Source organism: Oncorhynchus nerka, linkage group LG17 (genome assembly GCF_034236695.1).
Source record: "Oncorhynchus nerka isolate Pitt River linkage group LG17, Oner_Uvic_2.0, whole genome shotgun sequence".
Taxonomy (NCBI): Eukaryota; Metazoa; Chordata; class Actinopteri; order Salmoniformes; family Salmonidae; genus Oncorhynchus; species Oncorhynchus nerka.
The window spans coordinates 47,505,140-47,529,631 of record NC_088412.1 but is presented as its reverse complement, the minus strand read 5'-3'; the positions used below and the strand labels follow the sequence as shown (position 1 = coordinate 47,529,631).

General features: G+C 42.8%; 1 protein-coding gene across 1 annotated transcript in view; it reads right to left on the bottom strand.

The window, feature by feature from the left end:
* Nucleotides 1-22,424, bottom strand: part of LOC115145339 (VWFA and cache domain-containing protein 1) — a 98,377-nt gene extending 75,953 nt beyond the window's left edge. Inside the window, exon 1 of the mRNA XM_065003201.1 lies at nucleotides 21,897-22,424. Within this exon, the coding sequence (XP_064859273.1) occupies nucleotides 21,897-22,148 (252 nt within the window). The 5' untranslated portion in view covers nucleotides 22,149-22,424. The remainder of the gene's footprint in view (nucleotides 1-21,896) is intronic.
* Between the last annotated feature and the right edge of the window lie 2,068 nt (nucleotides 22,425-24,492).

The window sequence follows — 24,492 nt, the reverse complement described above, 5'->3', positions numbered from 1 at the left end:
TGCCTAATCCTTATTGTGGCTAGCTTCACAACACATAACCCGGTCCGGTCGAGCATGAAGCTAGCTGGCCAGATGAAGCTAGCTGGCTGCATATAACATTAGCTTTGGGCAACAGGGTTAACCTCTTCAGTCGACCCTCTACTTTTTTGAACATTCTGTTAAAAATCGCGCAACATTTCAGCGCCCTGCTACTCATGCCAGGAATATAGTATATGCATTTGCTTAGTCTGTGTGGATAGAAAACACTCAGACGTTTAAAAAACTGGTTAAATCACTGCTGTGGCTTTACCAGAACGGCATTTACATCGAAAAGCACAGGAAAAACTGATCACTGAAAATGGGGAAAATATATCCATGCGCTACTTGAACCCATTGATAAACGTGAACCACAATTAATTGACTGAGGTTGCAGTACCTATAGCTTCCACAGGGTGTCTAGAGTCTTGTCATTTCCCTTAGAGTTTTTTCTTGGTCAAACACATACAGGACACCGTATCTCCTCCAGGCCTAGGACCGGATATTTTCGTTGAGTTTCTAGCCGGACATTTTTCCAGACGGACATTTTTCTTTACATCGCCTCCTGATGAATTTTATTGCTTATTAACGTTTACTAATACCTAAAGTTGCATTACAAACGTATTTCGAAGTGTTTTGTGAAAGTTTATCGTCGACTTTTTGAATTTAAAAAAATGACGTTACGTTTTGAAACGATGTTTTTTTCGTTTATCACACAGTCTACATATAACGATATCTAGGCTTTATATGGACCGATTTAATCGAAATAAAGACCCAAATAGTGTTTATGGGACATCTAGGAGTGCCAACAAAGAAGATGGTGAAAGGTAATGAATGTTTTCTATTTTATTGTGCGGTTTGTGTAACGCCGAAATGCTAATTATTTTGTTTACGTCCCCTGTGGGTCTTTTGGGGTGTTGCATGCTATCAGATAATAGCTTCTCATGCTTTCGCCGAAAAGCATTTTAAAAATCTGACTTGTTGCCTGGATTCACAACGAGTGTAGCTTTAATTCGATACCCTGCATGTGTATTTTAATGAACTTTTGAGTTTTAACTAATACTATTAGCATTTAGCGTAGCGCATTTGCATTTCCAGAGCTCTAGTTGGGACGCAAGCGTCCCGAGTAGAAGCAACAGGTTAAGTAGCTGGTTAGCGATTTATTTTCATGAACTGAAGTTCAACTTCAATAGGCGAACAACAATACTTAAAATTATTCCTAAATCATTGCTAAGAATTAGTGGTGTAACGGACCGTAGCTGATCCGTACGGATCACCCCCCACGGTTTGGCACGTGAACCACGGATCAATTGTGAAGTTTAACCATCCGTGTGAAATACAGTTTTACAGCCGCCGTTACTTTTTAAAGTAATAATTCCCTACATCTCGGTGCAGTGAAAAGATAAAGAGATGCGTCCTGTGTTTTACTCGGATGCCTGAAGGCTGGTTTGATTATTTTAGAAAGCAGTTGTGTTGTCGCTGTTCACGTGAACGGGGCTGAATCCCAACGAATCAGTCCTGGATGCTCGCATTGCAACAAGCCGAGAAGGAAAAAAAAGAGCCGTGGAGGAGCTGAAGAACTGGAAAAGACTCCCGCTTCATTTAAGTCTCGCGTGTGGGAGCATTTTGGCTTCCCTGTCAAATATGATGACAGAAGAAGGGTGGTGGACAACACCATTAGGGTTTGCAGGCATTGTGCCACAAGAAATCCGTATGATCATGGAAATACAATGAGCGAGGCCACACATTTAGAGCGTCATCACCCTGGTGTGTCGGTGACGGGAGACAACTCAGCCAAGAGACAACAACTTCTCACCGCGACCTTTTAAGCAGCCCTTTGCTGCAGAATCAGACCGGGATAAAACCATCACCAAATCGCTTGGGATGTTTATCGCTGCAGACATGAGGCAGCACTCTGTTGTGGTACACAAAGGGTTTAAAAATACGGTGAAAGTGCTTCAACAACGCTACGAAATCCCCTGGCGCACCCACTTCGGAATGAAGATCGTGCCAGATCTTTATGAACAGGAAAATATCTAAATTGTCAACAAACTATCCCAAGACATCCTCTGTGTCCCTCACCACAGACGGGTGGACCTCAAGGGCAACGGAAGGCTACGTGACTGTGACTGCTCACCACACCACAGAGGAGTGGGAGATGCGAAGTCCGGTGCTACAGACACACCCCCTCTATGAGTCACACAGGCACAAATCTGCCGCAGGTACTGCTTAGGTGCAGTAGAAGAGTGGAAGCTAGAGGCGCCAAATAGCAATATCCCAACCACCACAGATAATGCCAAGAACCAAGTAAATGCAGTGATAGAGGCTGGACTGGGGCCACAGATACCTTGCACATGTGATCAATTTAGCATCCCAAAGGGGAATCTCAGTGAACCAGATGTTCCGGAAGGTGGTTTCCCTTTTCCACCGAAGCACAACAGCCGCTCATGTGCTTAAGACCGAACAAGAAATGTTACAGCTAATGACCCACGACCTCATACACGATGTCACAACAAGATGGAACTCCACTTATGACATGATGGAGCGCCATCTTGAGCAGCAGGCAGCTGTATACTCTGCAGACACCTGAAAAAAATTAAGACATTGTCACCTTGTCTGATGATGACGTGAAAGTGTCAGAGGAGGTCCTCCAGGTGCTCAAACCTCTCAAAACGGTTACAACCCTATTGAGCACTGAAGCTGCACCGTCTGTGTACCTGATCCTACCTCTGAAAACAAGGATTCTACGATCCATGGACCCAAGTGAGGAAGACGCACCATCACTAGAGATGAAAAGGCTGCCATAAGAGAGGACCTGAGCCCCAGATACACCCCCCTTAAAGTACAGGAATACCTCCATAGATCGACTGCACGGGATCCAAAGGTTCGAGTCCCTGCCTGTTTGAGTCCCTGTCTCACCCAGACCCTGCCTGTACGAGTCCCTGTCTCACCCAGACCCTGCCTGTACGAGTCCCTGTCTCACCCAGACCCTGCCTGTACGAGTCCCTGTCTCACCCAGACCCTGCCTGTACGAGTCCCTGTCTCACCCAGACCCTGCCTGTACGAGTCCCTGTCTCACCCAGACCCTGCCTGTACGAGTCCCTGTCTCACCTAGACCCTGCCTGTACGAGTCCCTGTCTCACCTAGACCCTGCACTACACTGGAGGACATAGTCATCTCACCACTGAGACTGTTGCCACTGAAGAGAAAGAAAAAATACACTGCAGTCTAATCTTGGGTCTATTGCTATTAGAATCTTCCATTTTTGAATTGGAATAATAATGGCTTTTATTAAATGTTCTTGCCACAATTATAGTTCTATGAAATATGAAAATAAATATTTAGTTAGTTTAATAGATCAAGTCATTTTTTTCTGCAGGGTCAAGCCACCGAGCCGACAGGAGCAGACTCTGAGGCATCGCCTCCTTCAAAATAATTTGGCAATGAAGGAGCTTTTCGGGGAGACCTTTGCGAGCAAGGACACAGGCAAGACGTTTGCCAACACCAAAGAGGAGATGGCATCCTACAAGGCAGCAAGCAGCATTCCAGTGGATGGTGATCCACTGGCATGGTGGAAAAGCAATGAGTGTAAATACCCTCACATTGCCATGATGGAAAGACGCTACATGGCAGTTCCTAGCGAGAGGTTGTTCTCCACGACAGGGGACATAGTGACTGCAAAGAGGTCTACCCTCTCCCCAGACAATGAAGACATCCTTATCACTTTGAAAAATAATTTGAAGTTATAAGCTCAGGTCTGCTTTTCCTTCTTTTTAAACTTTTTTTGTTGATGTGGACACAGGCTATTTTGTTTCATTCGCTGTTGTCCAAAGGAAGAAGGTATCATGCCTCATATTGCACTTTAATTTAAGTAATAAACGGAAGGGAAAGTTATAAGTCTCCCTTTTTTAATCGCCGATCTGAAAAAGGATGCGATCCGTGACTCAAAACCACGATCCGATCTGAACCCCGAGTTGTGTGATCCGTTGCACCAATAAGAATAATGAAAATGACTGTCGTTTCTACTGGTCATCGTTTTCAGGCTGGTTGTAATTGGTGCTAGCTCGGAACCAAGCTAAAGCTAGCTAGCTAGCTACCCCAGAAGTTGCGGTCAAACAAATGATCCTTTATTGACAACGCGGTAATGTAAAACACATTGTTCGTGGCCCGGTGTTGGTTTGCAGACTTTTCTGTACAGCTTTGACAGAGCTACTGTATCTGTTTTGACACGCAAAAGACCCAAATGGTGTTCCATAGTATGTATGTCGTTAAGCTAATAGCAGTGACACTATTACTGTGTAAATCCGGTAGGACAACGTCTGAAAAATAGCGCACTTGGTAGTGTGTACCGGTGCTCGACCAGTCGGCGAAAGCCAACATCACCCACGACAGAGAACAGTTGATTGTTGATCCATTATCTTGGATTTTGCCTTTGAGTTGTCTTGCTGAAATATTCTTACTCTTTCAAATGACTGCTCGACTTGTTGACTGCCTGATCCACACAGCAGACATTGTGGGCTAGGTTAGGAATGCTGTGTTGCACGTGTTGACTGCCTGATCCACACAGCAGACATTGTGGGCTAGTTTAGGAATGCTGTGTTGCACGTGTAGCGCTAAATATTACGTGGTGTCATTACGTCATGTACCTACGTTAAATAGGTATGTAGGCATTTTTAGCTAATATCGTCCGATTCCAATATGTTCACCGATATATCGTGCATCCCTAGATATTTGGTAGCGTTACAAGGCAATGTTTCTTAAACTTTCTCCCAAAAAGGTGTGACTATTAGTTGGCAGGGTTATTTACTTCAACATTACTGTGACTTCCTGGTAGATGTTTTCTAAGACCTCTTTTCAATCCGTTTGACCAGAAATCAAAGCCATTAGTTATGGACACCTTTTCAGATGGAAAATGGTATCTATGCAGTCATTTCCCTCCAAAAAGAGAGATTCTTAACTTCATTTGTCACCCAATTTGATATGCTCATATAAAACTCACCTTGGTGCTCATGGGTCTTTTTACATGGAAATGACCAGCTGTTGGTTTTGGCGCGAGTTGAAATGCCCAATGGAAGCACCGGGGTTCTGACAAACTCACTCACACCTAATCCTTTGTTTTAAACCCAAACAACAATGGCATCTGGATGAAAGACTAAGACGTGCCAAATCCTGGTTTTAACCCAGCGGGTGCCAGACTCAGCTGAGATAACCAATGCAGAGAAAAGGCAGAGGCAAATACAATACACTAACCACCGAGAGCTCACCGCACCAGACCCCATGGCCAAGGCCCTTCAACACTGGATTACCAGCTGAATGGAATGAGAACAGGAAAAACATCCGTGCAGTGTTCCACTACGTTCCAGATAGCTAGAACACGTTAGGGAACATTTACCCAAGGATAAAGCAACGCGAGGGGGAATTGGTGAATGATTTCACCACACAAAGATATGGTATGAGGTGTGAACCGAAGCGAGCTGTTGTTGTGTCTACATGTGTCAAACACAGTCTACTGACAGCGAGCATACGGGGAAATCTCCCAAAATATGCAGTGTTCTCTCAGCTATTCAGCCACAATCATTATTGTGGGGACACTGTCATTGTGGATTTGTGTGAGAGAAAGTTGAGACAGATATTTTGGTTTTTCCCCATTGAGACCCCCACACACCAGTGTTTTACCTTATTGTAAGCTCTGGGGTCATTGTATACATCAGGAGTGTGCCGCTAAAGACACGTGGCAAGCAGAATCAACAACCTCCGCATCATTCAAGAAGGTATTAACGTTCACAGTTACACTATAGCCACCGGGCGTCCGGGCACGTCCCGTAACGCACTCGCGTTGCGTCACGTCCAATGGCAGTGTCCTCAAGAATCACAGAGGTTCAATTCTCGATGGATGACGTGCACATTCCATCTTTGTTGAACATGGCCTCGACTATACACCACTGGTTGTTTTAGTATGTGTGAAATCAAGAAGCTACTACTAGCAAACTAGCTATATCGACTAGCTAAGTTCACAATGTAAACAAAAGCAACTTGTGAAATCAGAGTGTAATTTAATACAACCACTAGCAACAATTGAATGAGTACCCGCAAAAAAACTGGACCAAAGTTATTGTACTTACACATTATTGATGAATAAGCTACAGTACAAGTAGGCTAAATAGAATAAAATATGCCGTTCCACTCTCAAAAACACGCCTCCTGTAAAACAGCACATTGCGGCGCAATACAGTGGAGCTGAAGCGTTAGCCGTTATGTAAATGCACACTGAAAAGTGCCTTGGCTCCAAGTTAGAGCAGGACCGCTGGACCCATGGCCCGGGCAGACAAAAGTCTGAGCCATTTGGGTAAAACAATGGGGTACATTTCTCAATGCAAATGCACCGAAAGAGAACACCCCAAGGACATCCGACACGTTTCTTGAATGCAAATCATGAAAGGGTTTCACACTGTGAGCAATAGAAAGAGGGGTCGAGACACAGGTGGGAGGAGAGACAGCAAGCCTGTGCTTCCATTCTGATGAGGCAGGAAACGTAAATGACAGCTAGCCTCTCATGTTGGAATACTCCATATGGCTTTTCCACCCACCTCACACTACAAGGAAACCAAAAACACTAGGATAGGCCTCATTAAAAACACAAGAGACACATGCATGCACACTTTACAGCCCACCTTCATTCCCACAGTGTTCGGCATCTTTCTCCAAGCCTCCTTTACAGACAGCATCTCCTTTCAGCAGACGCCAGGGACCAGGAACTCACACAAGCTGTCCCCAAGGCTCTGCTAGAGGCGCGTTGGCACAGGACCAGCCAGCCAACCCGCCTTGGCACAGACAAAACACCTCAATTACCTCGACTAACCGGTGCCCCCGCACACTGACTCTTTACCGGTACCCCCTGTATATAGCCTCGCTGTTGTTATTTTACTACTGCTCTTTAATTATGTGTTACTTTTATTTCTTTAGAGATATACAGTGTGGAGAACAAGTATTTGATACACTGCCGATTTTGCAGGTTTTCCTACTTACAAAGCATGTAGAGGTCTGTAATTTTTAATCATAGGTACACTTCAACTGTGAGAGACGGAATCTAAAACAAAAATCCAGAAAATCACATTGTATGATTTTTAAGTAATTAATCTGCATTTTATTGCATGACATAAGTATTAAGAATTCTGCCAGTTTACCACAGCCTGGTGCTTAAAGACATCTTTTATTATTATTATTTTTTAAACAATATCCCAAGTATAAATACAGTAAGGTACACACATTAAAAGGGTAAAAACAAACAGGGCATTCAAGGAGATCGTCTGATCGGGAATCTGTGATGGTATCACCGTCCCCCCTTGCTTGAGGGACAGAATAGTAAATGCCCCCCCCCCATGTGTTTTGAGGGTACCTGGACCACCTACTGAGATGTGCCTTTTGTTAAGTAAATCAGGTGATAAATGTGCTGAAAAGGAGACTTGGGGGACTATAAACTATAAATCATAGGGCTGGGCGGTATGACCACACTTTCACCAAGACAGGCATATCTACGCCAAATCTATTTTCTGCATCTAAATAAATCACCTCTTACTCGTTGGGTCATAAACTTACACACACACACACACACACACAGAAAGAGAAAGTCTCAACCCAGCAGATCGTAATGGGACACAAAGCGGCCAGCCCATACGAGCTGTATTCTTCTGACAGCCATGTAATGTTGACATAGTAGCAGGAGGAAATGTACAGCCTGACGTTGAGCAGCGGGCCCGTTTGGTGCTGCTAATGCCCGTTTTGCCATACCCAACCAGCCAGTGAGTCAGTCCAGATAACATGACCCAGTCCTCGGCAGACAGAGCTCTGAGCTTAGAGACACTGATAGCCAAACACAGCTGCTGCTGTGTGTGTGTGTGTGTCTCTCTCTCACACCTGGTCTCCCCTCTCACTCAAAGCACCCAACACTACTCTATTACCCTTTTCAGAAAGAAGATGTGGTATATTACCTGTAAATAAATAAATCAATAAAATGGCAATGTTTATATGACCCCCTTTTAAACAGCTGGTTATTTACCACGTTCTTGTATGTGTACCCCCATCTATACATATCAGTGGGTTATTGGCACATTGGGAGGGGTGGCAGGTGTTAAACCAGTGGGACTGTTTGCATTTTAAACTAGGAAGGTGTTAAACAATTGAAGTGTTCATTCATTTACTGTATAGAAGCGAGAACCATTCAAGAACCATTCAGGACCCGATTCCTGTATTTTGGATACAGGGTGTGAAAATGCAGGAATCATGAACTATTTTAGAACCCTACCCCTTTATAACAAGTTGCAGGCATGGTAAATTAGTGGAAACCTTGTCTGTGTATGAAAGTAGTCTCTGACTCAGTGAGCTATTTCACCACCCCACCCCCCCTCTCTCCTTTCTAAAAAAAAATAAAATAAAGACCACCACTCCTTTTATCCTTTCATCTGCCAAACAACATTGTGTTACAGCGAGACAAGCGGTCAGAGTTCAGCCAGGGTCACTTCCTATTTAAAGATACTCTTTGAAGAGGGTAGGGTTTCAGATGTTTTCGGAAGACGGGCAGGGACTCCACTGTCCTAGCTTCAGGGGGAAGCTGCTTCCACCATTGTGGTGCCAGGACAGAGAAGAGCTTGGACTGGGCTGAGCGGGAGGTGCCCTCCTGTAGGGGCGGCAGGGCCAAGAGACCAGAGGTGGCAGAACAGCGTACTCTGGTTGGGGTGTAGGGTTTGAGCGTAGCCTGAAGCGAGGGAGAGGCAGTTCCTCTTGATGCTCCGTAAGAAAGTACCATGGTCTCACAGTGGATGTGAGCTTCGACTGGAAGGAAGCCAGTGGAGTGTGCGGAGGAGCAGGGTGACGTGGGAGAATTTGGAAAGGATGAACACCAGGCGTGCTGCAGCGTTCTGGATAAGTTGCAGGGGTTTGATGGCACAAGCGGGGAGCCCAGCCAACAGCGAGTTGCGGTAGTCCAGGCGGGAGATGACAAGGGCCTGGATTAGAACCTGCGCAACCAAGTCCAAACATCTCCTTTAATTCCCGTTTGCTGCTCATCAGCAGGGCCTGAACACCATCCAAGTCACTTCCACTATAAACACCGTGGGCCCGAGGACATTGGAAAAAAAAAAAAAAATGTCAAAAATCAGTTATGCCAAGATGGCAAGAACCAGTTTCTGGAATACGCTTCATAGGACACTCGTTCTGCAACACCTTGCTACTCGCTAGCATTATCAACTAACACACAAAACACAGCATGTCGTGTTCATCCCATGTTTCATGAGCTGAAATTAAAGATCCCAGCTCTATACGCATCTCTTTACATCCCCGTTAGTGAGCCTCTCTCACTGGCCAAGATAATCCATCCACCTGAGAGAATGACATATCAAGATAATACCAAGATAATCCATCCACCTGAGAGAATGACATATCAAGATAATACCAAGATAATCCATCCACCTGAGAGAATGACATATCAAGATATCAAGATAATCCATCCACCTGAGAGAATGACATATCAAGATAATATCAAGATAATCCATCCACCTGAGAGAATGACATATCAAGATAATATCAAGATAATCCATCCACCTGAGAGAATGACATATCAAGATAATATCAAGATAATCCATCCACCTGAGAGAATGACATATCAAGATAATATCAAGATAATCCATCTACCTGAGAGAATGACATATCAAGATAATACCAAGATAATCCATCCACCTGAGAGAATGCCATATCAAGATAATATCAAGATAATCCATCCACCTGAGAGAATGACATATCAAGATAATATCAAGATAATCCATCCACCTGAGAGAATGACATATCAAGATAATATCAAGATAATCCATCTACCTGAGAGAATGACATATCAAGATAATATCAAGATAATCCATCTACCTGAGAGAATGACATATCAAGATAATACCAAGATAATCCATCCACCTGAGAGAATGACATATCAAGGGAGCGAAATATTTTGTTGACCACTTAAGTGTGCTCTTCACGGATGAATCCCGGTTTCAACTGTACCGGGCAGATGGCAGACAACGTGTGTGGTGTCGTGTGGGCGAGCAGGTTGCTGATGTCAACGTTGTGAACAGAGTGCCCCATGGTGGCGTGGGGTTATGGTATGGGCAGGCATAAGCTACAGACAACGAACACAATTGCATTTTATTGATGACGACTTGAATGCACAGAGATACCGTGATGAGATCCTGAGGCCAATTGTCGTGCCATTCATCCGGCGCCATCATCTCATGTTTCAGCATGAAAATACACGGCCCCATGTCGCAAGGATCTGTACACAATTCCTGGAAGCTGAAAAGGTCCCACTTCTTCCAGGGCCTGCATACTCACCAGAGATATCACCCATTGAGCATGTTTGGGAAGTAGTGGGACAACATTCCACAGGCCACAATCAACAGCCTGATCAACTCTATGCGAAGGAGATATGCCGCGCTGCATGAGGCAAATGGTGGTCAACCCAGATACTGACTGGTTTTCTGACCCACACACCTCATTTTTTTTATTTTTTATATATGTGACCAACATAAGCATATATGTATTCTGAGTCATGTGAAATCCATAGATTAAGGCCCTTAATTCATTTATTTCAATTGACTTATTTCCTTATATGAACTGTAACTCAGTAAAACCGTTGAAATTGTTGCGTTTATATTTTCTGGGTCAGTGTATCTAGCTACCGTAACCAACACCAAGCACAGTCTCACGTTTGACAACCCGCAGAACTTCTGATGTCATACATATCCCGACCATCTGATTGGTGAACACCTTTACGGAAGCCTATTTTCACTGGAGTAGCCATTGTCCGATCAATGTGTGCATTGCAGATCAAGGTTACTACCAAAGATGCACTGTGTTGTCTGGGGAATTCATTTCTGCATGGTACGCCGGGGTTTCTGCTCATTTACCATTCAATTGGTCTTCCTAAGGAGAGGACTCAGCCACGCAAAGCGAACCAGTCTTTTCCCAGAAAACACAGTGCCACCAAGTGTTAATAAGCAAAAGGGGACATGAACTGTTGACATAATTGTAATTCAAACCCTCAAGTCATGACAGACACTTACCAAATTACGTTTGACGAGACTGACATTAATACAAAAATTATCCTATTTACACTTTGTAGTCCATTTGACTCTAGAATTAACATTTCTGACTCATTATCAATGCCACATAGGCCATTTAAAAGCAGAGAAGTTGGTTCTATGGGGCAGTTTAAATATAAGACAACCTTTTTTCTACCTTTCGTTGTGACAACGTGACATTCTTGCGGTGCAGCTCCAAACTTACCATAGATATCAGTAGCCACTGACTAGCCAGTAAGCTAACTATTCAACAACTTACCATAGATATCAGTAGCCACTGACTAGCCAGTAAGCTAACTATTCAACAACTTACCATAGATATCAGTAGCCACTGACTAGCCAGTAAGCTAACTATTCAACAACTTACCATAGATATCAGTAGCCACTGACTAGCCAGTAAGCTAACTATTCAACAACTTACCATAGATATCAGTAGCCACTGACTAGCCAGTAAGCTAACTATTCAACAACTTACCATAGATATCAGTAGCCACTGACTAGCCAGTAAGCTAACTATTCAACAACTTACCATAGATATCAGTAGCCACTGACTAGCCAGTAAGCTAACTATTCAACAACTTACCATAAATATCAGTAGCCACTGACTAGCCAGTAAGCTAACTATTCAACAACTTACCATAGATATCAGTAGCCACTGACTGAGCCAGTAAGCTAACTATTCAACAACTTACCATAGATATCAGTAGCCACTGACTAGCCAGTAAGCTAACTATTCAACAACTTACCATAGATATCAGTAGCCACTGACTAGCCAGTAAGCTAACTATTCAACAACTTACCATAGATATCAGTAGCCACTGACTAGCCAGTAAGCTAACTATTCAACAACTTACCATAGATATCAGTAGCCACTGACTAGCCAGTAAGCTAACTATTCAACAACTTACCATAGATATCAGTAGCCACTGACTAGCCAGTAAGCTAACTATTCAACAACTTACCATAGATATCAGTAGCCACTGACTAGCCAGTAAGCTAACTATTCAACAACTTACCATAGATATCAGTAGCCACTGACTAGCCAGTAAGCTAACTATTCAACAACTTACCATAGATATCAGTAGCCACTGACTAGCCAGTAAGCTAACTATTCAACAACTTACCATAAATATCAGTAGCCACTGACTAGCCAGTAAGCTAACTATTCAACAACTTACCATAGATATCAGTAGCCACTGACTAGCCAGTAAGCTAACTATTCAACAACTTACCATAGATATCAGTAGCCACTGACTAGCCAGTAAGCTAACTATTCAACAACTTACCATAGATATCAGTAGCCACTGACTAGCCAGTAAGCTAACTATTCCACAACTTACCATAGATATCAGTAGCAACTGACTAGCCAGTAAGCTAACTATTAAACAACTTACCATAGATATCAGTAGCCACTGACTAGCCAGTAAGCTAACTATTCAACAACTTACCATAGATACAGTAGCCACTGACTAGCCAGTAAGCTAACTATTCAACAACTTACCATAGATATCAGTAGCCACTGACTAGCCAGTAAGCTAACTATTCAACAACTTACCATAGATATCAGTAGCCACTGACTAGCCAGTAAGCTTGCAAACTATTCAACAACTTACCATAGATATCAGTAGCCACTGACTAGCCAGTAAGCTAACTATTCAACAACTTACCATAGATATCAGTAGCCACTGACTAGCCAGTAAGCTTGCAAACTATTCAACAACTTACCATAGATATCAGTAGCCACTGACTAGCCAGTAAGCTTGCAAACTATTCAACAACTTACCATAGATATCAGTAGCCACTGACTAGCCAGTAAGCTTGCAAACTATTCAACAACTTACCATAGATATCAGTAGCCACTGACTAGCCAGTAAGCTTGCAAACTATTCAACAACTTACCATAGATATCAGTAGCCACTGACTAGCCAGTAAGCTTGCAAACTATTCAACAACGCAAGGGCGTTTCCTCTAGAGGTCGACCGATTAATCGGGGCAGATTTCAGGTTTTCATAACAATCAGAAATCTGTATTTTTGGATGCCGATTTTGCCATTTAAAAAATAATAATAATTTAATTACAACTTTATTTAACGAGGCAAGTCAGCTAAGAACACAGTCTTATTTTCAATGATGGCCTAGGAACGGTGGGTTAACTGTTTATGACTTCAAGCCTATCAACTCCCGAGGTGAGGCTGGTGTAACCGATGTGAAATGGCTAGCTAGTTAGAGGGTGGCTGTTGTCGATGTGTTCCTGGTCCGAGCCCAGGTAGGGGCGAGCAGAGGGATGGAAGCTATACTGTTACACTGGCAATACTAAAGTGCCTATAAGTACATCCAATAGTCAATTGTATATGAAATACAAATCGTATAGAGAGAAATAGTCCTATAATAACTACAACCTAAAACTTCTTACCTGGGAATATTGAAGACTCATGTTAAAAGGAACCACCAGCTTTCATATGTTCTCATGTTCTGAGCAAGGAACTTAAACGTTAGCTTTTTTACATGGCACATAATATTGCACTTTTACTTTCTTCTCCAAACCTTTGTTTTTGCATTATGTAAACCAAATTGAACATGTTTCATTATTTATTTGAGGCTAAATTGATTTTATTGATGTATTATATTAAGTTAAAATAAGTGTTCATTCAGTATTGTTGTAATTGTCATTATTACAAATACATTTTTAAAAATCGGCCGATTAAATCGGTATCAGCTTTTTTTGGTCCTCCATTAAATCGGTATCGGTTTTGGCGTTGAAAAATCATAATCGGTCAACCTCTAGTTTCCTCTACACTTGAATAACGCAACGAAACCATATTACATTCTTGAATAATGCAAGCATGTTCAGACAATTAAAGGGTTTATTTTCTCATTCATACAGGCATTAGCCTAGCTAAACGTAGCTTGCAAGACAATAACACTAGCTAGCCATGCTAGCTAATAATGTTAGCATATCAAACCAACATTTATTTATAAAACGACTAACTAAGATTTCACCTTTCTTACAACTGTTAAATACATACTTCTATGTTTAGTGTTAGAGAAAATGTGCATATTTTCTAAAGATCTCTCTTGAGCAAAACGTCTGCCTCCATCACTGTGAACTAATAACAGAGCTCTAGCTCGGCTTCCTGAAATCGTTAGGAACTCGCCTTTGATCTCGTATCAATCTATGACAAAAACAAGTGTTTTCCCCGTTCAAAAACCGATGATTATTTTTAATTAATGGCTATAAAAATGGATCTCTGGATGTGTTAGTGATGAAACCGCGGTTCTCCGGCTGCGTTACGATGTAAGGACTGCAGGCATGTGCTTTGTCAGTGGCTGTGGGGTTCAGCCAGGAGTTAATGCACAGTCGGAAGACCGAATAAAATGCTAGGAGGGACATCCCAGCTTCAAGTGGTTTTACATTTCACATCCTACGTCACCAAAGAAAATGTTGAACCGGTACCAGAACCACACAGGTCCCCTCAACAGGAACTTGACATCTATTAAGATATGTCAACCATTTTTAGAACGTAACAGCTTGTCACTGCAATTTCAAGTAAAACTCGATAAAACAAGTTTAAAATATTGTGAAAAGGTCTATGCATTACAGCGGTTTGAAAATAATTGCTCCATTAGTATTTTGAGCTTCATGAACGTTGAGCTATCGGGCAAACTGTCGGGCAAGTGGCATGCGACCTCCGGAGGTAGCGTTTGAGGCGTCGAAAATACGCAAGTTCACATTACATCTCTCGATATTCTCTGAAAACCAAACTTGGTCCCGTAACAGTAGGGGCTCCAACTCTCCCCTCATTGGGAATGCAAAGCCTCCTGAAGAAGGGTGAGAAGAGAACAGAAGAGGGGGAGGGGGATTCTCAAGAGCTAACAAATGTACAGGGGGTGCAGGAGGAGGGAGGGTAGCCATTGATCTCCCTACTTCCCTCAACAGTGTGGCTACTCCTCCCCATCCCCCGTTCCTTATTCTTTACCCCTTTCTTTTTTTGGGGGGGGGGTTCAGTTCATTTTAGCCGAGCCCATTGTGGCGAGTGAAGGGGTGGTATGGAGAGGTCTCTGCCCCTGCTATACTGGGTCATGCGTGCTGGATCTACACACAGGGATCTCCCCCACACACACACACAAAGACAGGCTACCATAAAGCTCCTTTTCTGAGAGCGAGAGAGAGAGAGATTGAGAGGAGTGTGTTAGGCTAACTGGATTGTGCCATTTCTTGCTACTGGCCACCCTAATTTCAGTTTCTGGGCCTAACTAACTGATCACCTGATGCTCGAAGGGAACATAGCTTTGATGGAACTGATTAAAAAAAAAATATATATATCAGGAAATTCAGGAATGTGAGGAGGCCAAAGCAGGTTTTCTATGAGTAAAGAAAAACAGAAATATAGCACAATGTTTTGGTCCATTTAAGTGAGGCAGTTGCAGAGGAACATTCCCTCCTGATTCTTAACTCCAGCATGGCACCCCAGGGGAAGGTTTGTACGAGATACCAGGAAGGTGGGAGAGAGGGGGATAAGAGCAAAAACAGAAGAGGTAGCGAGCTAACTTTTAAAACATTGAAAGACCATTTGGTCTGAGAACACACAAAAAAAAAACTTTGACAAAAAAAGTTATGTGGGAATCCCATCAGATAAATGATCTAGTCTACCACGCTGTAGCGTACCAACTGATTTAAACCCAGCAGCTGGCCCAGTCAACTCAGGCAGGAAGGAAAGGAGATCAACTCTGTGGTCATACTGTAACTCATACCTTTTGTCCAGACCAGATGAGAGAATGTCCCAAAATGGCACCCTATTCCCTTTATAGTGCACTACTTTGACCAGAGCCAAATGGCACCCTATTCCCTTTATAGTGCACTACTTTAGACCAGGGCTGGCACCCTATTCCCTTTATAGTGCACTACTTTTTGAAAAGGGCCCACAGGGGCCTATATAGTGTGACATTTTGGAAAACAGACGTATTCTGGAGACTGGAGCGTCAATCCTTCATCTCGAACAATGCTGTTCACCATTTTATTCATTCCTGGCCTTGGCGAGGGGAGATGGGGGGGGGGGGGGTTAAAAGGGGCTGAAACAAGGGGATTGAGTATCTCACTGCCTGGAGCAAGGCTGAAACACAAGCAACTCACATGTATTGAAAATGTTGCCATGGCTAGTCTCCTGCAATATTGGAAGCGAAGGAGCATACTGCTTCAGAACTGAGCTATTTCACAAGTTTCTTCTTGACAACCAAACATTTTTTATGTTTTAATTTTCAATGACAGAGAGCCCATAAACCCGAAAAGGAAGATCACCCAGTAACAACGATCTAGATCTTTTGAACAAACAGAACACCGCTTTTAAGAGGCGAGGTCAGTGGGAGTTCAGGCATTGGAACAAAGGAGTAGCAGCTCACCCTGTCAGAGAAACATGTGCAAGGGAGTAAAGTAGCCGGGGGGGGGGCAACAGCCGGAGGCCCCACCACAGAGACCCAGCCACTCTACCCCAGCACGGCTACGAGTGATGGATGTGAAAGCCAGAGTCGGTAACCGCCACAGGATCAGGCAATACTGATGTAGATGAAGCCATCTTTCTGAGTGTACATGTAGCCTAGCACTGGGTTGTAGCCTAGCACTGGGTTGTAGCCTAGCACTGGGTTGTAGCCTAGCACTGGGTTGTATACCTCCGAAAGGGTCAATAGCAACCTAATCTATTACAAGAGGAGCATAGCCAGCTTTGAAGCTGCTCTGCAGAGAAATATCAGGAATGATGAATATGTCGGTGCCTTTTATAGTTTTTGGAGAGAGGGAGAGAGGAAGAGAGTGAGGAGAGATAGGATGTGGATGTGTCTAATAATGCATTCCCTACGGTCTGCTTAGGATGCTAGGCCTAACTGGAACTAAAGCCTATACTGTAGGCCTGGGTCTGTGGTTTTTATTCATTTAATTGTTTAACCTTATTTAACTAGGCAAGTCAGTTAAGAACAAATTCTTATTTACAAGGAACAGTGGGTTAACTGCCTTGTTCAGGGGCAGAACGACAGATTTTATAACCTTGTCAGCTCGGTGAATCGATCTTGCAACCTTTCGGTTACTAGTCCAATGCTCTAACCACTAGCCTACCTGCCGGTGTGTCGCAACAGCTGAGAGAGAATACACCCACTAGCGCAGTGGCCACCAACCTTTACTGAGTCAACATCACCTAGCAAGCAGAGATGTTCTGCTCAGATTTTTATTTTATTTTTTAAACATGACTTTTTTTTTTTTGTACATTAACCTATTAAAAAATGTTCTGTAGGAATGAGGTTTGGGCACTAGGCCTAATACATTATCACAGCATATCGGCTATATGCTTGGCGCGCCAATATTGTTAAGCCCATATCATATTTAAAAACTGGAGCTTTGATAACAAAATAGATCAGTTCGTGGTAGCACTTGCGAGGCACAGCTGAACACAAATGTAAATAATTTACTTTTTTATTTTACTGGATCAAATCATGTCCGTGATCTTCGGGCCGGAGTTCCCAGTTGCTTTGAACACCGCATTAGTCTCAGCGGAGGGAGGCAGAGAGCAGCAGAGGGTCTAGCTCTCACGGTCCCTGCTCTCTCCTTTCCTCCTGCGAGACAGACCAGAGAGGGGACATTGTCCTCCACCTGACGCCGAAACTCAATTCACACTGCATCCGCCTCAGGCACAAATTCATGTTGTTCCTATGACGAGAGAAGTTAAATATTCCTTAATATTAAAATAGACACGCCGAGCTGCTAATAATAAAACGCAGGCCTGTCGATACACTTGGCTACTCCTTCATTCCAGCTGCAGCGCGAGTGGACGTAGGAAGAATTGTGTTTTATGTTTAGTAAAAGTGCTGAATAAAAACCGTGTTGACAGTGCTGAATAAAAACCGTGTTGACAGTGCTGAATAAAAACCATGTTGACAGTGCTGAATAAAAACCGTGTTGACAGTGCTGAATAAAACCATGTTGACAGTGCTGAATAAAAACCATGTTGACAGTGCTGAATAAAAACCATGTTGACAGTGCTGAATAAAAACCATGTTGACAGTGCTGAATAAAAACCATGTTGACAGTGCTGAATAAAAACCATGTTGACAGTGCTGAATAAAAACCATGTTGACAGTGCTGAATAAAAACCATGTTGACAGTACTGAATAAAAACCGTGTTGACAGTGCTGAATAAAAACCGTGTTGACAGTGCTGAATAAAAACCGTGTTGACAGTACTGAATAAAAACCGTGTTGACAGTGCTGAATAAAAACCGTGTTGACAGTGCTGAATAAAAACCATGTTGACAGTGCTGAATAAAAACCATGTTGACAGTGCTGAATAAAAACCATGTTGACAGTGCTGAATAAAAACCATGTTGACAGTGCTGAATAAAACTGCGTTGACAGTGCTGAATAAAAACCATGTTGACAGTGCTGAATAAAAACCATGTTGACAGTGCTGAATAAAAACCATGTTGACAGTGCTGAATAAAAACCATGTTGACAGTGCTGAATAAAACCATGTTGACAGTGCTGAATAAAAACCATGTTGACAGTGCTGAATAAAAACCATGTTGACAGTGCAGAATAAAAACCATGTTGACAGTGCTGAATAAAACTGCGTTGACAGTGCTGAATAAAATCTTCAACATGAACTCACTCAAAGACAGCATCACATTGCCGTATTCTTTGACAGACTCTCTGGTCATCGTTTTAAAAGTTATGATATGTCAAGTAGGCTAGTATCAAACTTAGCTGGAGCCGGGGTAGTGGAAGCTGTAGGCATGGTGATTTGAGCTATCCCATTTAGCCACAGCCGGGTAGCAGGAGTTTGAGCTATCCGGTTTAGCCACAGCCAGGTAGCAGGAGTTTGAGCTATCCGGTTTAGCCACAGCCAGGTAGCAGGAGTTTGAGCTATCCGGTTTAGCCACAGCCAGGTAGCAGGAGTTTGAGCTATCCGGTTTAGCCACAGCCAGGTAGCAGGAGTTTGAGCTATCCGGTTTAGCCACAGCCAGGTAGCAGGAGTTTGCAAATGAAATGGTTGAAAATGGGAACACTTTGCCTATCCAGCGCGCGGGGCTTCTGAATCAAGTGCACCTACAGCCAACGGCGCAACAACAAAAACGTTTTTAAAAAAGGGAGCACAAGCTTTTCTACAGAAATGTTTGGCGACTGACGAGGAATGCCTTGAAGATCGACCAGTCGATCGCCCGGTTGGTGATCACTGCACTAGTGTAGAGAAATATCAACCACAACATCTGTTTGTTTAACTTTAGATTTTAAAACAAGCTAAAAAATTGGGTCAACATTTAATCATTCAAAATTATAACAATTTCTACCACTGAATGCCCTAAAAACGCTTGCAGAGGTAGGGCTACTCACTCATCACCAAAGCTCCTCTCCACAGAAGCACTTGATTATCTACGCATTAAGTTACAAACACGATTGAGAACATAGGGTTTGTCTGTGCTACCAGGCTCCCCTTGATAATTGAATAACTCACTGACAGATTGCATCAATTTGACCCATTGACTCAAAAGACCATGACAGGGCAGTGGCACACATCAAATTACAAACAAGACCAGGGTTTGGGGATGGGGTTTGGTTGGTGTTGCATTACATCCACAGATTTGGAGTTAAGAGGACAAAGTGAGGTTTTTGGTTCATTAAAGAGCAGCCAAAATGGACTGGCCTAAACCTCTGTTAGAAACCACATCATGAGCACGGGAATTTTGTCAGGTTTATCAGATTATATTGTGAATCTTGTCTTTTTCCCCCTGTGATATTCCCCCTGGCTTCGCCATGGCTGGAGCACCTCATCCTGACCACAGCATATGGAAAATCCCAGGTAGCATTGCTAGAGACCGTTCTATGCACCTGGAACAACAGGCCCGGGACAGACCGTGTCTGACTAAGCAGCAACACACAGGTGTCAGGGCAGAGAGCTACCACCCCATAGCCACATCTCGGGACTTATTTACACGGGCAGGTTACTGTTTTGACTGGATTCACATCACCTAGCTGTGTGGTCAAAGAGGTCTGACCAAACACAGATTTATATCAAAGCAACACCTGAATTAAATGAGAAACGAGCTAAAATGCCAAGTTAGATTTTTTTACAGCTTGTAAAATAATATGAGTCAACCTAGAATGTTGCATTTTTTATATATTTTTTTTTTAAGGGAAACGATGAAAATACATTTTGGCATGAAATGTTTCTGTGGGATAAATCAGAAACAAACAGACCTCAGCCTCAAACCAGAAGACAGAATATGAGCTTTCATTCAGTCCACTCATTAGAAGTACACCACAGCAAAGGCAGGAGTATTTAAAGACATCAAACGTAAAATAAAATGGATAATGTGATATTGTGAGGCCGATATGAAAGAGAAAGAGAGAGAGAGAGAAAAAGAGAGAGAGAAAAAGAGAGAGAAACAGAGTGAACAAAACAAAAACAGATAGAATGAGAGAGAGAAATCGTGACAAAGGAGGCTCCGGGGATCAGAGCAGGCCTGAAAGCTGGGTCTCAGTGGTAGGATGAAGAGCAGTGGGGAGATGAAACACAATTTGGGCCGGGCCCCTACTGACCAGAACTATGGGGCCTGCCTCTGAAGTAACCCCCTGCATCACCACATGTCTCACAGCCACCACTGTAGTATAGTCGGTTAGCCATTTGTTGATCAAGAGACACTACCTTCAAAATTAACAATACAAAACAATGTTTCCCATTACAGAAGTAGTATGGGTTATATTTCAAATAACACATTCATTTTCTGGGATATTTAGAAATGTTTATAAAAAATTAAGTATCAATCTGTAATGGCATGCTATTGTGTACAATACACTTTGTATTTACACAATAACTACACAGTCCACAAAATGTGGAAGCAAAATTAAGGTAGCCTAGTAAATTCAAATGTACAACTATCAAATAAACAACCCATCTAATTACTGGTGTTCTCATCATAGCCTACCATCGGGCAAAGAGAAAATAAGTTTAGGCCGAACAATTCGTTTAAAAAAAGAAAAATCCGGCTAAAATATATTGTTTTTTTATTCAAATTAATGGCATATCGAATGAATTCATATGTAGCAGTGTCATACTATTCATAGGAATAGGAGCCGTGGTGACAGGAGGGGGAAATGTGAACCCAGTGTTTGAAGTTCAAAGAAACCCTCTTCCTCCCCTCTCCATTCACACACCAATTTGAGTGTTTTATGTTATAGGCCGCCAAAAACATTTGTCACGTCAATAACAAGGTTCTGAGAAGATAATGCGGCTAACCAACGTTGAAATCCTGCCAGCAAACCACGTTATCAGAAGAATCGATCCTTTGACCCCTTCAATTAATCCTTCCTGTAAGCGATAAAGGTCCAGATAATGTGTCCCAAAACCAACTACTTCAAGGTGCTGTTCCTGTTGTTACACAGCAACACTGTCAATATCCTTCAAAGAGAAATGCCTTTCAGAATGGTTTCTACTGAGCCATTCAAAAGGCAAATATACGCCAGCTAAGAAAGAACGCGGCTGTAATATATATAGTTTTGACCGTACATGAATTACATTTCTGACAACAAAGTTACAATAGTGTAGCAACTAAAGATAATGCAAAAAATAATTCGCCGATTGTAGATTGCAAATGAACCGATTCATGATACAATGCGCAATGAGGACCACATACTTTTTTAAATATACATACAATATGTTGTCGAATTATTATTTTTTTTGTTATGTCGAATGTTGACAGAAATCGAAACAGAAAATTGGGGTTACCTGCATGGTGAAGACTCCAAGCTCCTGCGAAGACAGTTTTTTCATTTGTACGGCTAAAACTTGTGCCTCCTCCAAGATCGAAAACTCCGTTTCAGCGCCACAAAATCCACAACATAGAAGCGACAATACTGCCACAGAGCTCCAAAAAACAGCCATGAAGTTACACCAGTGGAGTCTCGAGTTCTTATTCCAAACCGTGGATGGAATTCGTGTTAAAATCACGGATCCTTCTCCCCCTACTCGCCTCGCCATATGATGGCTGGTGTAGTAGTCGAATAGGAAACTGGAAATTCGCTTCGCAGCCCTGAGGAAAAACTTCAAGGGAACTATTTCACAACTTCGTAGCTATATACCTGGCCTTAATTTCAAGACGAAATTCCTTCACTTTAAACGACGACATCAATTCATATTTTGGAAATCCACGAAGGTAGGAGAATACAATCCATAAAAGCGCTGATAGATGTGCATTTCTGTCCATAGATCCTGCTCACTCCGTACCAACTCCAGTAAAGCGTAAGCCCCAGAATCACAATGGGGGTGAAAGTAGGAGTACGGGAGCAAAACAACGGCATGGCGCTTGAGTTGGGAATGGATTGGGATTGCATTTGGAGAACGATCTCCCAAAAACAATATGCTGGACATATGATCTACCAATATCTGCTGTACATCTGTAGAATCAACGTAGTATTTTATTAAACAACAAACCACAGTATAGACAAACACTGTGGAATATCGTTTTAATAGAAATGTTCATCAAGCAAATAGAAATTACATAGGGCTAAAGCACTTTTTTACGTGCTTAAGGTTGACTGCTATGTTACTGCAGTAATGGTGGATAGTGTAGTCTTTTGACGGCAGAAAAACAAGAATCTCTAAAGTCGTCCCAGGTGAGGGAGGACCAACTGGCTGCGCAGGAGCCTTAACCTAGTCGGTCTGGAACTCACCAAAAGGCTCCATTTCTCATTTGTGAAATTGAAACTAGCCCGTAAAACCAGGACCGGAGTCTCCCATAGAACATACTGTCTTCAGTGTTCATAATGTAAAGCAAGTAAAACCGGGGCCGGAGTCTCCCATAAGAACATACTGTCTTCGGTGTCCATAATGTAATTCACAGAACAGACACACCGGGTTCTAGGCTACTCCAAATACTATACTGTATGTCATTTAAATGATCTCTGTGTTTTATTCTATGCATGTAACTGGGATCTGATAATAAGATGTGACTGTGTTTGGAAGAATAAGGTTTCTAATGACAGTAAAGTCCTGCTCAGAGTAATATACATTTCATGTGATTCTTTAGAAGGGCTACCACATGCCTACTTCCATCCAGATGTTGACCTCCAATCAGCAGCCGCCTTTAAAAAGGGCCTTGCTCTGTTCCAAGCCCCGATTGGAGAATAGTACACATGAGCGTAAAGTCGTGTTCCCCTGCTTAGACGTTGCTGACACATGCCAAATCGTACAATACCTGGATAGGTATTTTGCATATCCGCTAACCTCATCCTATGTTATATCAATTTGGTGCCCGACTGGCGACTGCACAGTCAATGACGTGTCACGCAACCATTGGTCGATGCATGCAACGTCTGAGCAGGGGAACGCAACTTAACTATGACCCAGCTGAGGTCTTTTGGGGCATTCATGTGCACATGGAAAGTAGGAAACTGAGAAATGGGAAATCCTAAAATCGAATTGTGTTCAAGTGCTTTTGAAGTCGGCCAGTTCTTCAATTCCAGTCCCATATTGCTAATGTGGGACTGGAATGTGATGTTTATATGTGTATAGGACTTTTATTGTGACATGCAACCATACCTGTATTCTAATTGGCTCCTGTATTAGAGCGAGGGCTTCTTGGTAGAAGATCAGTCAGAGCTGCCATGATGTAGTGTGTGGAGGTGTCGCCATTGCCTCGCACCTTATTTATTTATTTTATATCCCCTTATGAGTTATGCAGAGTCTCATCATTAAAGTTTGCAGTTTAATGCACTGAGGGCGCATTGTCAGCTTCTTCAACTACAAGACCTATAACCTATGGCCTTAAAGTACATTTATGGTCAATCAGGAAGAGCTCTGCATTTGCCACATTTACTGCGACGTGGCTTCTGCAGAAGTCAGGGCATTCATACTTCTTGCGCTTCGTAGAGCTGTTGTGAAGGAAGTTATCAAAGAAGTGAGTTTGTGTTTTAGTGCCGTCAACCAATCATGTTAATGCAGAGCTATATGGCGCTATACGGAGCCCTCGGCATTGTTACAACATTTGGGAGGCGCACAGCGATGCGGTACAGAGCTAGATTTGACCTCCGCAAGACTCCGGAGGCTCCGCAATTGCGTACAATTCCATACGGAGTCTCTGGACAGAATTGCTGGATCGAGCATAAATCGGCTATAACACTAATAAAGTTAGCTAGTGTGCTTAACATTGACAAAAGGTCAAACTAGCTCCACATTATCCATATTGATACGTGTGTAATTGTCAAAAACAGATTTGTGGTCGTCTTTTGGTTAAGAAGGTGAAAGGTCAGCGGTGAAACGTCACAACTCGTCGTCAACTTGGGTAACAGGATTGTCTCTGAGTTTCCCACTTGGAATTACGATT